The sequence below is a fragment of the Callospermophilus lateralis genome, chromosome 19 (assembly GCF_048772815.1).
Source record: "Callospermophilus lateralis isolate mCalLat2 chromosome 19, mCalLat2.hap1, whole genome shotgun sequence".
Lineage (NCBI taxonomy): Eukaryota > Metazoa > Chordata > Mammalia > Rodentia > Sciuridae > Callospermophilus > Callospermophilus lateralis.
Genome location: NC_135323.1, coordinates 16,548,173 through 16,566,070, shown reverse-complemented (window position 1 = coordinate 16,566,070; position 17,898 = coordinate 16,548,173). Strand labels below are relative to the sequence as shown.

The window sequence follows — 17,898 nt, the reverse complement described above, 5'->3', positions numbered from 1 at the left end:
GCACCACAGAGCCCCCCCCCCCCCATGTCACTCCGTCATGGAGGGGCACCAGGCGGCTCCAGTCAGCCACGGGCCATTCGGTGTGAGTGTCCTGGGAAGGGCAGAGGCCCGCGACTGCAAACTGAGGTGGTGGCCTCGGCGTGGCCAGCAGTCCCAGCCCAGGGCGGAGTCTCCTCGGGGAGGGCGGGAACCACACGGTCCCCAGGAGGCCCGGAGGGATCCGGCCAAGTGTGCGGCTGCCTTTTGGCGCTATGGGGACCGTCGCCCCCGGGTCCGGGTCGCCGCTCTGGCCCGGGCTCGGGCTCGGGCTCGGGCTCCTGCTCCAGCTGGCGGCGCTGCTGGGGACGCCCGGGCCACAGGTGAGAGTCGGGCGAGGAGGCAGAGCCTCTAGAGTCTGCGGGGAGCAGGGGATGGGAGCCAGGGCGGGCGAGGGGACAGCGGGGCGATGGGGCGCCTTCCCTTCCTCTCCGGCCCGGGTCACCTCCAGTAGGTCCCTGGGGAAGTGCCACTTGCGTCTGGAGCGGGAGAGGTGTGCCAGCGTGGAAACGCACAGGGAGGCGCAGCGCCCCCTCTTCTCCACGGAGGGCAGGGAGCAGGGTCCATCTGGAGAAGGGGACCCGGGACAGTCTGGCAGTAGAGTCAGGTCCCTTAAAACTTCTAGGGAGCCTGGCCTCCTTTAAAGATGTGACCAATTTAAGGATCCCCTGCTGAGACATGCGCCAGTGCTTGGCAATGCACCCCCACCTTATCCAAGATGGGACCCCAGGTTCAGAACCCCTGAGAAAAGTGAGCTCAAGGCCGTAGGGATCTGGTCCAGCCCAGCCAGGAGCAGAGACATCCAATCTTGGGGGAGCGCAGTCAGGACACAGAAGATGCCCAACCTAAAACCCAACTGCCCAGCCTGGAGCCCCCTGCAGCACTAAAGGAAGGGCCTTGGCCTGAGCTACTCCCCAGCCTCCTTTCCAGCTCTGCATCCAACCAAGGTTGGGGACCAGAGCTGGTGTTTCCAGAAAAATGAGAAATGAGAACAATTAGAAAAACTGATTTTTTTAAAAAGTGAAATCTTCCAAATGTTACAAAATTTGGTAATAAAAACCAAAATTTTGAACATGAATGATCAAACGAAATTCGGTGGGGACAGTCAGTGTGTAGCATCTTCTCTAAGCCATCCGCACTTCTGCCATGTTGCAGATGGAAGAACTGAGGACCAGAAAAGAGAGGGGGCTTGAGCTGGGTGTGGTGGCAGCCTCAGCAACTCAGTTGGGCACTTAGCAGCTCAGTGAGACCCTGTCCCTAAATAAAATACAAAATAGGGCTAGGGATGGGGCTCAGTGGCTGAGTGCCCCTGGGTTCAATCCCCAGTACAAAAAAAAGACGGAGGGGGGTGGGTCTCGGAGAAAGTTGCCCCACTCTGCACCAGATACCATAGGCTCAGACCCCAAGCTGAGGGTCCTGAAGCAGGATGTGGCCTTTGCAGGGGTGTGGCTGGGCCACCCGGATGTTAGAATGCCTGCTGTGAGCTCAGCCTCACCCTGTTTGCTCAGGGAGGGGCTACAGCAGGTGAGTTAACCCAGCAGGGGCCAGGTCCAGGCCTCCCTCCCCACAGCTACCCCCCAGCTGTGGTTTGGGGGCCTGTTGGAGTCTGGCACCCAAAGCAGCTGGGCCAGTTTGGGGGGAGGGTGTGGGGCAGAAAGGGTCATTCTAAAAGAGGCAGACATTGTGCCAAAGAGAAAGAGACCAGGCTTAGAGTCCGAGTTGGTAGTTCAAGACTGAGTTGCACCTTTGATTATCTGTGCGTCTTTAGGGCAGTAACCTAACCTTCCTGAGCTTCCTACTCCCTGATCTGTGCAATGGGGAGACTCGGAGATGCAATCTCATAGGGAGGCTGGAAGGATCCGGGCAGTCCTTTCATTAAAAATTGCAGTGTTGGGGCTGGAGTTGTGGCTCTGTGGCAGAGTACTCGCCTGGCATGCGTGAGGCCCTCGGTTTGATCCACAGCGCCACATATGAATATATTAATCAATTAATTAATTTAAAAGATCCATCGACAACTAAAACATATTTAAAAAAAAAAAACAAAAAAAAAACCTTAGGGCTGGGGTTGTGGCTCAGCGGTAGAGCACTCACCCAGCATGTGCAAGGCCCTGGGTTCAATTCTCAGCATCACATAAAAATAATAAATAAAAAAAGGGAATTATATCCAACTACAACTAAAAATAAATACTAAAAAAAAAACTTGCAGTGTTTTTTGAAAAGCCAGAAGGAACGGAAGCGGGGAGGAAGTGGGATTTTAAATACAGTGGGGACCAACTCCCCTGGAGCCTCCACCTCCCCACAGGGTCAAAGCAATGACTGGTGCAGACAGAAGCTCCCTTGATCATCCTCCCACTCCGTCCCGCCTCTGGGAGAAGAGGGGTCACAGTCGGCCCTGCCTGGGGCAGGAGCGAGGGTAGCCCAGGCCTCTCAAAGGAGCTGACGCTGTTCCCCTCCACAGGCCCAGACCCTGAAGCCAGAGAGCCTCTTGCTCGTGTCTACCTTGGATGGAAGTCTCCACGCGCTGAGCAAGCAGACAGGGGACCTGAAGTGGACGCTGAAGAATGGTGTGCCAGGGGCTGCCAGGGGCTGCCATTGCTCTCTCCTTGGGTCCCTAGTTTGATGGTGGGCATGGTAGGGAGTCACTTGGGCAGAGCGAGTAGCACATGGGTGCCAAGTTCCCACCAAGCCAGTGTCGCAGACAGCTTCCCCGCTTCCCAGCTGGGCAGCCGTGGGAAGTCCACTTCACCTCTTGGAACCTCGATGTCCTCACCTGTAAAATAGGGCCAGGGGTAATGAGCCCACTCACAGAGTTCTTGGGAGGAGACCTGGCATTCCTGTCGAACGCTGGGCTCGGCAAGCTCAAGGGCCAGGGGTAATGAGCCCACTCACAGAGTTCTTGGGAGGAGACCTGGCATTCCTGTCGAACACTGGGCTCGGCAAGCACAAGCTGTGCTTCTCCACTAGAGTCTAGAGGGGGCTCACGCCGCGTGTCCTGTCCCTGCAGATCCCATCATCCAAGGACCCATGTATGTCACAGAGTAAGTGAACACGAGGAGGAGCCGGGAGATGGAGATGGGAGGGTTGTTTTCAGGGGGTGCGTGTTAGAAAGGAAGGAAGAGAATTGGGTCTGGATATGATATAGGGGAAGATCTTGGGGCTCCTGCTGAGAATCTGGAGGGAATGGGAACCTTCATAAAATCAGGGCCTTGAACTCGAGCTTCTCCATGTTCCTCTCTGCTCCACAGAACAGCTTTCCTCTCAGACCCTGCTGATGGCAGCCTGTACGTCCTGGGGACCCAGAGACAACAGGGATTAATGGTGTGTTTCCTACAGTACTCTGGGATGGCGAGGGCCCTGGTGCGTCAGCTGGTGCACTGAAGGGGACTGGGGTAGCATGGACAGAATCTGGGTCTCTTACTGGGGATGTAAGTCAGGCTCTGAGCACCATGGGAAGGCTGTCTGCTGGAGGGACCGTGGCTCTCACTGTGTCAGCAGAGCAGGCTGAGGACATTGAGGGGGCTTCTCAGGACTCTGATGGATTTAAGGAGAAACTTATGTGTCAGTTAGCTTTTGCTAAATAACCAATTGCCTCAAAACCAAACAACTCAAAATTTAGTGGGATGATATTTAGGCGGGGCTCGGTTGGGTGGTTCTTCTGCTGGTCTGGATCGAACTTGCTCCTGCACCTATGGTCCGCTGTTGGTCAGCTGGATATGGCTCCGTTTCTGCAAGTTGACAGTTGTTTGGCTGGTAACAGGGTATACATACCCTGATCTTACCCTGTCCCCATTATCCAAACCTAACAAGGATCAAGAGCACATGGAGTCCACTCCCATAATCCAGACAAGTTCAACTCCAGGGAGAGAACAGGGCAGAGGAGGGTGTGGGTGGATCTCTACTCATAGCCACATTGGGCAGGGTCCCCTTGATTTTGGATCAGCTCTTCAACCTCTCTGAGTCTTTCATGGATGTTGACAGTTTTGAAAGTCTCCGTGTTTTTGAGGAGGGCATCAGGCAGAGATCAGGTGTAACCTGGGGCATCTTGACACTGGGTATGGGACTATCTGCAGGTCCTTGAGAAGTTGTGTAGCAAAGTGGTTATGTACTGCCTCGGAAGACTGTCTAGCTGGGTATAAAATCTGGCTCTGCCACTCAATGGCTGTGTGACATTAGTCAAATTATTTGGCATCTCTGAGCTCCAGTTTTCTGGGAACCGTAAATAATAATAACAATGATGCCTCATGAAAATGTGATTATGGGGTCAACCTCAGAAGGGTGTCCAGCACAGGTGTGTGTGTGTGTGTGTGTGTGTGTGTGTGTGTGTGTGTGTTTCCAATTCTTCCTGGACATTTTCTCTATCCTAGAAACTGCCATTCACCATCCCAGAGCTGGTCCATGCCTCGCCCTGCCGCAGCTCCGACGGGGTCTTCTACACAGGTGAGCTCCTCTCCAGTCTTTGGCATCCAGGTCCAGCCAGCAGGACTGGGAACCTGGGCTGTGATGGGCCAGCCTGACACAGAGGCACAGTGTTTCCCACGCCATCCCCCTCTGCAGGACGGAAGCAGGACGCCTGGTTCATAGTGAATCCTGAGTCAGGGGAGACTCAGATGACACTGACCACAGACAGTCTCTCTACCCCCCACCTCTACATCGGCCGAACACGTGAGTCAGGCCCCAGCTGCCCCCCAAGCTCGGGGCAGCACCCTTCATTCTCTGTCCAGGCCTGGCAGTTGCTATCCAAATTGAGACCAGGCAGATTGGTTAGTCATCAACAAACATTTAACTCAATGGTGGCGGATACAGAAATGAACAGACAGCCTCGTGCTCTGTCATTGGGTTATTCACCAGGCCTACAGGAGGGTGCCCAGGAAGTCCCTACGCCACAAAATGAACAGCCTTCAGGATGGGGTGAGGGAAGTATCACATGGGCACTCCTGGTAATCTTGCTTTGGGGGATCTCCAGAGTACACGGTTACCATGCATGACCCAAGGGCCCCGGCCCTGCGCTGGAACACCACCTACTGCCGCTACTCAGCACTCCCCATGGATGGATCACCTGGGAAATGTGAGTGCCACCTTTCCCCAGCCCCGTCTTGGAGTAAGGTCTCCAGGCCAGGGAACCTTGAATAGCATCCATGACCAAGTCCCACCCATATTCTGACCCACAGACCCCCTCACATGCTGAGTGACTACCCCTGGTAGATGATTCCAAGGGACCCCCTCAACACCCAGACTTCACCCTCATATCTCCGAGCAAGGTCTCACCATCCCAACTCTTCTATAACCCAAATGACCCCAACCAGGTAGCCTTAGGTCACTCCAGCTACTAAGTGACCACAAGCAACCCACACACCCTGAGCACTCCCCACTTGCCCTAATGGAACCCTACATGATGAGTGACCCTTGCAGATGACCCCCAAGAGAAACCCAGCCACCCCCTGGATCGTATGCCAGGCCTTCCCAGCTGCCCAAGGACCTCACAGGTGCCCCTAAGTAACCCCTCAACTCTTGACTATATCCTTCTGCATGAGACTCCACGAAGGTACCCTGACACATCACAAGTGACACTCCCAGGTCCTTAAATCTTTCATAATCTAAGTGACTCCAAGTGACCTGAATATCCGGGCCACAATGATGACCCATCCTAAATGAGCATCAATCGCTGACTACCCTAGATCCTAAGGTTCCTCTCAGATGACCCAGTTTAACTCACGCACATCTGAGTCACCTTTGGATGACCCCGTGAACTCTGACCTTCCTATGTCCTGGAAACCCTCCAAGTCATCTCACCTGACCCCCACACCCCTGAACATCCCTCCACCCTGGATGCTCTCCGATGTGTCCACCAGGGCTCTGACCTCTCCCGGCCATCTTTCTTGGCAGACATGAGCTACCTCACATCCTGTGGGATGGGCCTGCTGCTGACTGTGGACCCAGGAAGTGGGACGGTGCTGTGGACCCAGGACTTGGGTGTGCCTGTGATGGGCATCTACACCTGGCATCAGGATGGCCTGCACCAGCTACCCCACCTCACACTGGCTCGGGACACCCTGCATTTCCTCGCCATCCGCTGGGGCCACATCCGGCTGCCTGCTTCAGGCCCCCGACATATGGCCACACACTTCTCTGTCTTGGACACCCAGCTTCAGTAGGTATCCACTCCTGGGGTCCAGAAACGGAACTTCTGGAGTTACCCCAGCCCAGGCCCAATGACCAGGCATGATGTTCAACCATGACCACCAACAGCACCAAAAGAGGTGTCCAAACACTGTGCCCCCAAGTACATCCAGGGCCCCCTGGATAGCCCCACGGTTCAGCAACTAATGGGGTAAAATCTGGCCTACGAGGGAGCCTCTAGGCCACAACCCCTCTGATTGCTAGATTCTGTGCCTAACTGATTATTAAATACTTTAAAAATCGCCTTCTCTTATAACACCTAATACTTTGGTATCTCCATCCCGCAGTATCAGGAGACAGACTGGGAAAGCCTGGGATTGTCCTTTTATTCATTTTGTTCTGCAAAAACTTAACTAAGCATTCATTATGTGCCAGTCACTTGCTAGGCTCTGGGAGTACAACAGTAACAGCCACTGTCCCTGCCTACAGGAACCTCGGAGTCCTAGCACGGTGTGAGAAAGGATGAGAGAAGTTCAGGGTAGGGTGGGAGCGTATAAGAAAGATGCCCAAATTGAGACTGGGGCAGGGGCAGTCGTGGAAAGCTTCTTAAAGAAGGGACGGTGCAAGTTGAGATCTAAAAGGTGCATAGGAAACGGGAGGTAGGAAGCACGTCAGCCAGGGAACAGAAAAAATCAAATAAGCTGGAGCACATGGCCAACAGGAAGTGAAGTCTGAAGTTCTAAGTCAACTGGGATCCTGTGGGATCATGTAAAGGGCTTGAACATTTCCCCCAAGGCTAAGGAGAAATCACTGGAGGACCCCTGAGACCCCCACATGAGGAAGCGATTTGATCAGTTTCATTGTGGGAAGCTCCTCCTAGTCGCAGTGTGAAGAGTGATTCGGGGAAGAAAGGGCACTGAGAGGACATGCATTAGTTCAGGCAAAGGATGATACTTCGGATGAGAGTGAAAAACTAGAGATGGAAATAAGTAAAAGATACAAGACATGAAGAGGTGACGATGGTAAGAATGATTAGGAAGCGGGGTGGCCGTGAACGCAGAAAGGGCCAAGGGTCACACTTAGGTTTCTAGAAGCATGTGGGTGCCATCATTTTCAGGGGTAGGGAGCACTAGAGGAGGAAGCCCGGAAAGAAACAGAAGTAGGGGAAGAGTCAGGCGATGTGTTCAGATTTAGAAAATTGAGATTTTTTAAAGGGGGGTCTGGGATAGACATAAATTTATAAATTGTGACTACAAAGTTTGTATCCATTTTGCTGCCCAACTACTCAAAACATAGCACTTAAAAACTGCTTTTATTAGTTCTCAAGCTTCTGTGGGTCATCTGGGTGGTTCTTGGTCTGCAGTCAGCTGGTGACTTGACAGAGCCAACAATCTAGGATGGTCCCCACTCGCCTCTCTCCATACGGCCTGCAAGGTATCAAACAGCATAGTTCTTTGCTACTTCACCAGGTCTTCCTCAGTGGTCATCTCAGAGTCCCCAAGAACAATACCAGGGAGGAAGCCCCAGTACACAGGCATTTTACAAGTCCCTTCTAGGGACATTTTCTAACACAAGTCACATGACCAAGTTCAGAGCCAATATGGAAAGATCCTCTATGTGGATATCTGAAGCCACACACCACTGTGACCCATTGTTCTCTTTTTTTCTCTCTCCATTAGGATGACACTGTACGTAGGAAAAGAAGAAGCTGGCTTCTATGTCTCCAAAGCCTTGGTCCACACAGGAGTGGCCCTAGTGGTGAGAAGGGGTCTCTCGAGGGCTGGAAAGAGGGATGTAGCAGGAGAGGGGCCTCCTTCATGGCTGTCCATCTTCTCGAATAGCCTCGTGGACTGACCCTGGCCCCCATGGATGGCCCGACCACAGACGAGGTGACACTCCAAGTCTCAGGGGAGCGGGAGGGCTCGCCCAGCACTGCTGTCAGATACCCCTCAGGCAGTGTGGCCCTGCCGAGCCAATGGCTGCTCATTGGTAAGGCCCCTTGGCTCAGATTTGGAATGAAGGGTCTGTGAGCCCAGATCCTTCAGAAGTTAGAAGGCCGAGATCACCTTTAGCCCTGTGATTTGTGTCCCTGCCCCTTAGGACACCATGAGCCACCCCCAGTCCTGCACACCACCATGCTGAGGGTCCACCCCACCGCAGGGAGTGGGACTGCTGCCACAAGACCCCCGGAGAGTAGCCACACTTCAACTGTCTTCTCAGAGGTCAGTGCTGGAAGGGCAGAGGGCAGTAGATACATGGACAGCCCCTGGACCTTTCCCTCAGGCTTCTAGGAGCAACCGGATGGAGGATTAGGTGACCTCAGAGTTTCTGAGAAGACGAAGATTTCGTGGTTGTCACTGCCAGAACTGTTAGAAGTATCAAAAAGATACTGGGTTCCTATCAGCACAAATATTGTAAAATCTTCATCAAGTGAGAATTTTAAAACAGAAAAACTATAAAAAAATTTTTTTGCCTTCCTGGGAGCAGGTTAGATAAGAAGTACCAGCAAGTAGTTCAAGGTCAGAAGGAAGAGCCCTGGCTTGGAGTACTAATTCTCAAATCTGGTCGCTCATCAGAATCACCCAGGAATCCATTCCAGACACACCAAATGCAGAGTCTCTGGAGGCGGATGTCTGTATTTTTAATGACGCCCCACGAGCACCTGTATTTTTAATGACATGCAAGGAGATGCTGGTTTGGCAAACCACACTCCTGGGCACCATGATGTTTCAGCACCACGGAGAGCTCCACGGCCCCCACCATAACAGGCCACTCACTGCCCCTTCAGCTAAGCCCTGCCCTGGACTGGGGAAGGGTTGGGGGTTCCACTGTGAGAGGGAGTACCAAGATCGAAAACTGCTTCGTTCCCAGCTCCTGAGCCCGAGTCAAGACGCACCTTGGGACGCAGAGCTACATCCTGAAGAGAAAACTCCAGACTCTTATCCAGGGCTGGGATCCCAAGACCTGCTGGCAGCGAGTCTCACAGGTGTCCTCCTGGGAGGCTGGATTCTTTTCCTGATGAGGCAGGTAAGCCCATCGCACTGACCTCAGGTGCATCGTAGTGTCTTTCCAGAGAGAACTCTACTCCTCTCAGACCACTGAGCCACCCTCTCCCTCACCCCTCTCCAACTCTGCGCCCTGCCTTCCCTGCAGCAGTTCCCAGTCCCCTGCTCCTGTGCTGTGTGGGTTCATGGTCCAGAGGAGACCAGCTCAGACACAGGTGTGGGCCCTCACTGGGCAGGCCTGGCCGGGCCAAGCTCCCTGAACCCTCGTGCGTTAGCAGCAGCAGTTGGCAGAGAAGCAGCAGAAGGCTCCCCCAGCACGTGAAGGCCCTGCCATCTCACAGGACGCTCAGGCCCAGCTCCCAGGGGCCACCCCGCAAAGTCCCTCAGAGCAAGCCCATCCACCCTGCGATCCTGAAGGTGAGCTGGAGTGAACAAGATGGGCCAGAATCAGGGACAGAAAAGGGAGGAGCACACTTAATTTCAAAGAAGCCATGATAGTGGGATGGTTCCACCTAAATAAGATGATAAGAGGGTGCTTTAAGGGCATTGTGTAGTTGAGCACCCAAGGGTCTTCTCTATACTTATTACCACTATTAATTTCAAAGAACTCTGGATGTAGATAGAACTGAATGTAGATCAAACTCTTCTCTGTTAACATTGACCAGTTGCTTGACCTCTGAGAGTTTCGGTTTTTTCATTTTGTTAAGAAGGACTAAAAACAACTGTCTCATATCACCTCATTGGGAAAGGTTACTATCATTATTATTTAAATCAAGCCTAGGTGAGGTTATTAATATAAAATAATATCACATTTTATAATGGTAATGGTAAGCTATCTAGGTAAAGTTTTATTTTTTATTTTTATTTTTTTGATACTGGGGATTGAACCCAGGCACATTTAACCACTGAGCCACATCCCCAAATCTATTTTATGTTTTATTTAGAGACAGAGTCTTGCTGAGTCACTTAGGGCCTTGCTAAGTTGCTGAGGCTGGCTTTGAACTTGCGATCCTCCTTCCTCAGCCTCCCAAGCTGCTGGGATTTCAGGGGTGTCCCACCACACCTGGCAACTTTTTATCTTTTTAAACATTCCTCTCATCTTTTCTCAATTTAAGCCTATCGACAGTCCCTTTCAAAGATTCTGTGGTATCTGTGTTTATTGCTCCATCTGTGCTTCTCCTGCTCCTCTGGCTCTGGGCGGGGCTGGTGCTGTTGGTGAACCAGCCCTGGCCCCTCCTGGTCCTGCTCCCCCCACTTCCCCATGCAGCAGCTCCACCTGCTGTCAACTCAGGCTGAAGTCTACCCTGCAGTTGACGTGTAGCTGCACCACAATCCCAGTGCTCCCCTTCCTCAGGCCTCTGCTGAGAGAGAAACGCTCCCCTTCCTCAGGATCAGTGATTATCTTTTGGGATAGAACCTTGGGCCCAGCACAGACAAAGCATATGCTGTAGAACTGAGCTACACCACAGCCCAGGCCAGCTCTTCTCCAGTGTCCCACAGCCAAGTTGCCTAAGCCCTGAAGTCTTGTAATTCTTGTCATTTTAGAGATTCAAAGTGGGTCCAGGGAATAATCACCCTATTGCACCCCCAAAGCCCTCATCTCCGTTTGGAGATGACTTTACAGTGGAGTGCAGACAATCCAGACTCCATCTTTTCCCGGGTGGTTTTTGTCAAAAGGTGCTGCAAACCCTCCTTGCCATTTTCCTTCCGTTACCCCTCACACCCCAACTCACCAGGATCCAGTCATTGAGGTGATAGAAATTCTTTCCCCAGAAGTCTCCCCAATTTCCATCTAAGTCACTGGATTTCAGTAATCCTCTAGAGAAGTAACAAGGAAGAAGGAAAAGAATCTCAGAACTTGAGTCTCGGGTCTGACTCAGCCAAGACAACCTTGTTATGTAAAATACCAAAAATTATTTATGCACTCTAGGGAAAGAGTCAGGGTGATATCGATGTTTTGGGATAAGCGCTGAAGAAAAATCAAAGAGATTAGTCTAGATAGAGCCTTGTAATTTTGTTATTAAACTCAGTAGAAAAAAATATCTCTATATAATACTGGATTTCCTCTGTCATTTAAAGTCTTTATAGTTCTTTGACTTCTTTGTTTAAAATGTGAATAAGCTTGTTATTTGGCATTTTCATGCTCTCTAGGCAAAACCCAGAGAGAACAGGCGATGATTATGTAGTGTGGAAAACGCTGTGGTGGTGGGATCATATAAGGAAGGAGTTTCGGGAATTCAGAGAAGGGGCACAAAATCCAGACTTGGGAAACAGGAAATAACCTAGATTCGAAGCCCAAACTGGGAGCCCAAGAAGGGGGAACTGCCCAAGAGAGCCCCAAAGAGTGAGACACAAACTAAAATTCAAAGATTACATTCTGCAAGTGAAAGTAAGGTTGCAGACTCATGCTCATGGACCAAGTGGACAGAGTAAAGCAGCCACCAAGGAGAAAATAGGGAATGGCGGGGACTGTGGCAGTCTGGGAACAGCTGCCCTGCTAGTTTATAGCAGGGATTATGCTGGTCTAGCTTACTCCTATGACCCTTGGCAGAGAGCAGGGCTCACTGAATGTTTGTTGGATCAAGACTGACTCTGGGAACTGGAGATTCAAAAACAGCACCTCTCATAAATAGGTATGAAATGAACGTGTGCTAAGCCACTGTGAGGAAAAGGCAGAGTTACTATTAGTCTGAGATTTGCCCATTTAGGAAAAACCCAGATAGAACTATTTTGGAGCCCATGGTATCAGAATCTCAGACCTAGGAGAGTCAAAATATGGCTGTTGGAGAAAAGCTCTTGAGAACCAGTCTTTAAACATAGCCTCCACCCCAGCACTCAGGGCAGCCTATTTTATTCTTAGGACACAAATGTCAAGCTCAGGAACTCTGATCTTGGAAATCCCAGTCCTCCTATCTCAGTAGGAGAGAAGGATGTTTCTTATGAGTGTTTCTATGGCTCACAAAATCACTTAACACAAATGCATGTACCTGTGCATACTTGGGTGTCCTTCAGAACTGCCAATCATGTCATACATCCAACAGCAAGTGGACATTTTCAAGCCTGAACCAGAGTGAGCCTGTTTCTAGCATTTCCTGTGTACAGGCACTGTTCTAAACACTTTGTATGTATGAATTCACATTAACAACATTCCTGTGCTGTAGGTACTGTTATGATGCCTCTTCTATAGAAGAAGGCAGAAAAGCTTAATGACACTCTGCATCTCACCTCCAGGCTCATAGAGCTACTAAGTGGCAGCTCAGGAGTTCAAAGACAGGTAAGCTGTCTCCAGCCTCTGCTCTTAATGGGCTGCTGTGGGATCCTGCCCCTGTCTGAACACTGGCAAACACCTGTGAAAGGATGTGACTATCTCTAAGGGTTCCCAGCCTGTGTCAAAGCAGCAGCAAAATACAGTGTGTACTCAGGACTTCCAAGAGCTAATTCTGACTGTGCCGTGTCCCCTGACGTGACAATTTTTAAATGCTTTATAACTTATCTCTTGTATGTGTTGCCTCTCCACTATGATGCTGCAGAAGGCTGATAAATACCTGAATTCAAGGTCCTCAAGGCCTTAAGGCTGGACTCTGTCTAGTACTGAGGCTGCCACTGAACACCAGTCAGTCTAGCAAGCACTGAGCCAACATTTATCCTACACCATGGGCATCAAGAACAGGAAAAGCAGGCGTACAATAGAATGAAAACCCAGAGGAACCAAGTACATGGTATGAAGACAGGGCTGGCAGGATGACCCTCAACTGGAGTCAGATGACCTGCGCTTGTTCCAATAGGTTTTCAGACAATTCTGTCCCTGATTTCTGAGCTGCCACATACAGTACAGGTGATATGCTTCCTGCAAGGCCCTGAATGCATTCATTCCTGAGTCCGGGGAACACCAACTTAGGTTACTGCCTGCATTTTGCAGAGGATGAGAGCGCATGTTTAGCAAGTAGTGCTAGAGCATGGCTTGGGGCTGGTTTTAGTCAGCTTTTTTTGCTGCTGTAAGTAAAAGACCCAAACAGAAAAATTATAGAAGAGGAAAAGTTTACTTAAGGGCTCACAGTTTTAGAGGTCTCAGTCCGTAGACAACCAGATCCATTCCTTGGGGCTTGAGTTGAGGCTGAACATCATGGTGGAGTGTGTGGAGGATGGAAGCAGCTCTTGTGATGATCAGAAAGCAGAGAGAGAGACTCTACTTTCCAGATACAAATATATACCCCAGCTGGGTTGTGGTGGTGGTGCTCACCTGTAATCCCACAGCTCGGGAGGTTGAGGCAGGAGGATCACGAGTTCAAATCCAGCCTCTGCAATTTAGCGAGGTGCTAAGCAACTCAGTGAGACCCAGTCTCTAAATAAAACACAAAATAGGGCTGGGGATGTGGCTCAGTGGTTGAGTGCCCCTGAGTTCAATCCCCAGTAAAAATATATATATATATATACACCCCAAAGCCATACCCCCAATGGCCCCCTTTCTCCAATCACACCCCACCAGCCTTCAGTTGCCACTCAATTAATCCCACAAGGTGATTAATTAACCGATTAAGGCTCTCCTAACCAGAAATTTCTCCTTTGAACTTTCTTGCATTGTCTTCCATGTGAGCTTTTGGGAGATACCTCACATTCCAACCATAATAGGGCTTTTCTTACTGGTTCCTAACCCTGATTTTAATTTGCTTTTCCACTTTTTCTAGAGCTGATTATAGAGCCAGAAGCGAGTAGCATGTTCTCAGGGCCCCTGCTCTGCACAATTCAGGGGTGCCATATAGTTGGCTGTATGGAGAGCGCCCCTTACAAACCTACAGACCCTTGTTCCCCTGAGCCCACCTCATCCATCCTAATGGGAAACCAAGGCCTTCTGGGGGTCCCTTGCCACCTTAGAACTAACTCTGGGGCCACAGAGGCTCCCAGTGCCCCCGCTTCTTCCTTTCTGACCGGTCTTTTCTGTAGCTATGCTCACTCTCGTCACCTTCCTGTTTGAAGCCAGTCCAACCTCAACTAAAGGATTCAGTTACAACTGGTGGAGGTGGGGCTAATGGCAGAGAAATTCAGGGGAAAAGAAACAGGGCAGAAGAAGCCAGAAAAGAGGCTGATTCAGCAAACATCTCCCCGCCCCCTCTTCCCATAGTCCTTCAGTCTTCACGTTAATATGATGTAGGGCCGTTGACGTTGCCCTCCTTTACAGATGAGAAAACCCGGGGCAGAGAGGTCAATTAACTTGCTCAAGTACACAGGAAGGAAGAGCTCTTGGACCTGTTCATCTGACACCTGGGTGCTGGCTCTTACCCACCAGGCTGAGCGTGGAGGGGGAGGTCTGGACTGGACAGAGGGGGGCTGTGGGCAGCAAGCAGAGGCTCCCTGTGACACCACCCTCCTCTGTTCCCTAGCCGAGCAGCGCACTGTAGTGGGAAAGATTTCCTTCAACCCCAAAGACGTGCTGGGACGCGGGGCAGGTGGGACATTCGTTTTCCGGTAAGTAGCAGGCAGGCAGGAGCCAGGCTACAGACATGGCACCGAGAGCCTTTGGCCGTTACCTCTTAGGGAACCATTCTTTCAAGACTCCCCAGGGTGGGGACAGGCTGACCCCTCTGCTCACAAGTTCCTACCCTTTCCTTTATCTGCTCTCTCGGAACCCCTGTCCCCTTACCCACCTCCCAGGGGACAGTTTGAGGGTCGGTCGGTGGCTGTCAAACGGCTACTCCGAGAGTGCTTCAGTCTGGTTCGGCGGGAGGTCCAGCTGCTACAGGAGTCCGACAGGCACCCCAATGTGCTCCGCTACTTCTGCACGGAGCGGAGCCCCCAGTTCCACTACATTGCCCTGGAACTTTGCCAGGCCTCCTTGCAGGAGGTGAGCTGGGAGCTCAGGGAGGGCAGGGGGCCCCGGGTTGCATAGTGACACTTTGCTCTTCCATGTTGCTCAGTATGTAGAGAACCCTGACCTTGGCCGCTGGGGCCTGGAGCCCACAATGGTACTCCAGCAGCTGACATCTGGCCTGGCGCACCTGCACTCCTTACACATAGGTAACCGCTGGCCCTGTCTCCTGTCCCCAACTTCCACCTGCTCTTCTCCTGCACCAGCCACCAGCTCCCTCTCTGTGCCACCCCTGTAGTGCACCGTGACCTGAAGCCGGGCAACATTCTCCTAACCGGGCCAGATGGCCAGGGTCAAGGCAGGGTGGTCCTCTCGGATTTCGGCCTCTGCAAGAAGCTGCCTGCTGGCCGCTGCAGCTTCAGCCTCCGCTCGGGCATCCCTGGCACCGAAGGCTGGATGGCACCAGAGCTCCTACAACTCCTGCCCCCAAACAGCCCTGTGAGTCTTCCCGCCTGCCCCAGGCCACAGGGCTCCCTGTGTCCTAGCTGCCTTCCAGAAGAGGCCCTACCCCACTTGCTGGGTGATCCACTCCTCCAGGCCTCTGCTGCTTGATCTGTGCAGAAGGGATCTTCTTACCTGGGCAGTGGCTCTCCAACAGGGGCCATTTTGCTGCCCAGGGGATCTTAAAGATAAAAACCAATCTTCACTGATTCACAATTACTGGGGAACTGACGTGGGAAGAAAACGCCCAGTTCCCCTGTACCCAGTGGTTCTGATTAGCTGGGGTAGAGCCTCCTGGGTGTCGTAAGGTAGAGTTGGGTCCACAATCACTGATGTGGAGGGTTCTGGGGAGCATCCACTGATGTAGATGAAGCACAGAACAGCTTCTGACCCCATGGGCACTGGAGTTGGGGACCCCAGGGTTATAGATTTTGGAGTCACAGTGCATGGGTGGAAGTTGAATTCTTAGGTGTAGATAACACCAAAGGACAGTCACTAGGGAAATCACTCCCACTCCCCAAATCAAGAGAAAGCTCCAAGTGGTGGGCTGGAGATCCAAGGACCAATGCACTAATGCTGCAAGCCCAGAAAGTTTATTTTCTTAAATTACTGGCCACTATATTTTGATATTGGGGGAAATCCTGCATAAAAATCTGGGTTTGGGATTCTCTTGGGGGGGAAAAAAAAAAATCAGCTCTGCCATCCTAGCAGAGTCCCCTGGTGACCATTAGCGGGAGCCGGGGAGCAGCTGGCAGGGTCAGGGCCCATGCCAGGTCTCCAATCCTCACCGTCGCCTACTGTAGCCGCTGTTGTGCTCCCTGTGCTCCTGCAGGAAAGAGCGGGAAAACCCAAACCAGAACTCTGCTGGGTCACAGGTGCCGGGTGAAGAGCCAGGGGGGTCTTCAACAGAGCAGAGGGGAGGGGACCTAAAGCCAAGAGATGCAGCCCAGGACATGGCCAGGAGTTGTAGTCTGAACCAACCCCTGAGGGGATTTAGCCAGGGTGACTTCCTCCTCCTCATTCCAGTCTCTCTGGCCCCCCAGACCACTGCTGTGGACATCTTCTCTACAGGCTGTGTGTTCTATTATGTGCTTTCTGGTGGCAGCCACCCCTTTGGGGACAGTCTTTACCGCCAGGCCAACATCCTCGCAGGAGCTACCTGTCTGACTCACCTGGAAGAAGAGGCCCACGGTGAGGGAGACCTGGGCCCAGCAGAGAGGGAGGAAGAGGGCACGAGGCTGGGTAGGCCTGAACCATCCTTCCTTCTGCCCCCCAGACAAGGTGGTGGCCCGGGACCTGGTGGAAGCCATGTTGAGCCCTGTGCCGCAGGCCCGCCCTTCCGCTCCACAGGTGCTGGCCCACCCGCTCTTTTGGAGCAGAGCCAAGCAGCTCCAGTTTTTCCAGGTCAGAGGGAAACCTTGGGAATGGCCCCCCAGAAGTCCTAAGGTTGGGTCCTAATCAACAAGGGAAGTCAGCATAACTACCTGTTCCATCGTGCCCAGATATTCCATTCCATTGTGTGACCCTGACCAAAGGGACTGTGCCTCTGAACCCATTTGCTCCTCTATACAATGAACACATGGCTCCTGCCTTCTGGGTAGGTGGTAAATCCCAGAGGCACAGCCCAGCAAGTCCAAGGTCCCCAAGAGACAATGGTCCTGACCACCTAAACCAAGAGGCTCTCTGCTTCACACTCCTGGCCTTGGGGGCGGCTGGCACTGGTCACAAGGCTCAGCAGCTCTGTGGGTCCTAGGACGTCAGTGACTGGCTGGAGAAGGAGTCTGGGCAAGGGCCCCTGGTGACGGCGCTGGAGGCAGGCAGCTACAAGGTGGTCCGGCACAACTGGCACAAGCACATCTCCATGCCACTGCAGACAGGCAAGGCACACACCTGGGGTGGCCAAGGGGAACCCATGGCAGGCAACTCCAGAGCCGTTTCTCTGCCTACAGATCTGAGAAGGTTCCGGTCATATAAGGGGACATCGGTGCGAGACCTGCTGCGGGCCATGAGGAACAAGGTATGTTCTGGGTCTGGGTGGGGCCTGGATCCTGGGAGGCCGGCCACAGCTGAGCCAGGGTCCCCTGCTCTATCACCCCCAGAAGCACCACTACAGGGAGCTGCCGGCTGAGGTGCAGCAAGCCCTGGGCCAGGTCCCCGACAGCTTTGTGCAGTACTTCACCCAGCGATTCCCACGGCTGCTCCTCCATACCCACCGCACCATGAGGAGCTGCGCGTCCGAGAGCCTCTTCCTGCCCTACTACCCGCCAGCTGCAGAGGCCAGGGAGCCATGCCAGGAGCCCCCGGGAGCTGAGCCAGCAGAGGGCGCAGAGACAGCCCCCACCCCAGCGGGCAAGGGAGTTGGGCCTGCAGCTGAGGCCGAGGCTGAGGCCCATCTCAGAACCTGAGGAAACTGGGGGAGGCCTGGCAGCCTGGGTC

At 52.6% G+C, this 17,898-nt stretch overlaps 1 protein-coding gene across 1 annotated transcript; it reads left to right on the top strand.

Annotated features, from left to right (window-relative positions):
* The first annotated feature begins 251 nt into the window (after nucleotides 1-251).
* On the top strand, nucleotides 252-17,867 carry Ern2 (endoplasmic reticulum to nucleus signaling 2). The gene is made up of 22 exons (XM_076840928.2): nucleotides 252-365; nucleotides 2,501-2,600; nucleotides 3,041-3,074; nucleotides 3,282-3,354; nucleotides 4,401-4,473; nucleotides 4,591-4,698; nucleotides 5,000-5,101; nucleotides 5,920-6,184; nucleotides 7,833-7,911; nucleotides 7,995-8,142; nucleotides 8,254-8,375; nucleotides 9,025-9,180; nucleotides 9,434-9,575; nucleotides 14,537-14,621; nucleotides 14,808-14,997; nucleotides 15,071-15,170; nucleotides 15,260-15,459; nucleotides 16,506-16,653; nucleotides 16,739-16,866; nucleotides 17,216-17,339; nucleotides 17,412-17,479; nucleotides 17,562-17,867. Exons 1-22 carry the CDS (start codon nucleotides 252-254, stop codon nucleotides 17,865-17,867), a joined length of 2,865 nt encoding a protein of 954 aa, XP_076697043.2.
* The last annotated feature ends 31 nt before the right edge of the window (nucleotides 17,868-17,898 follow it).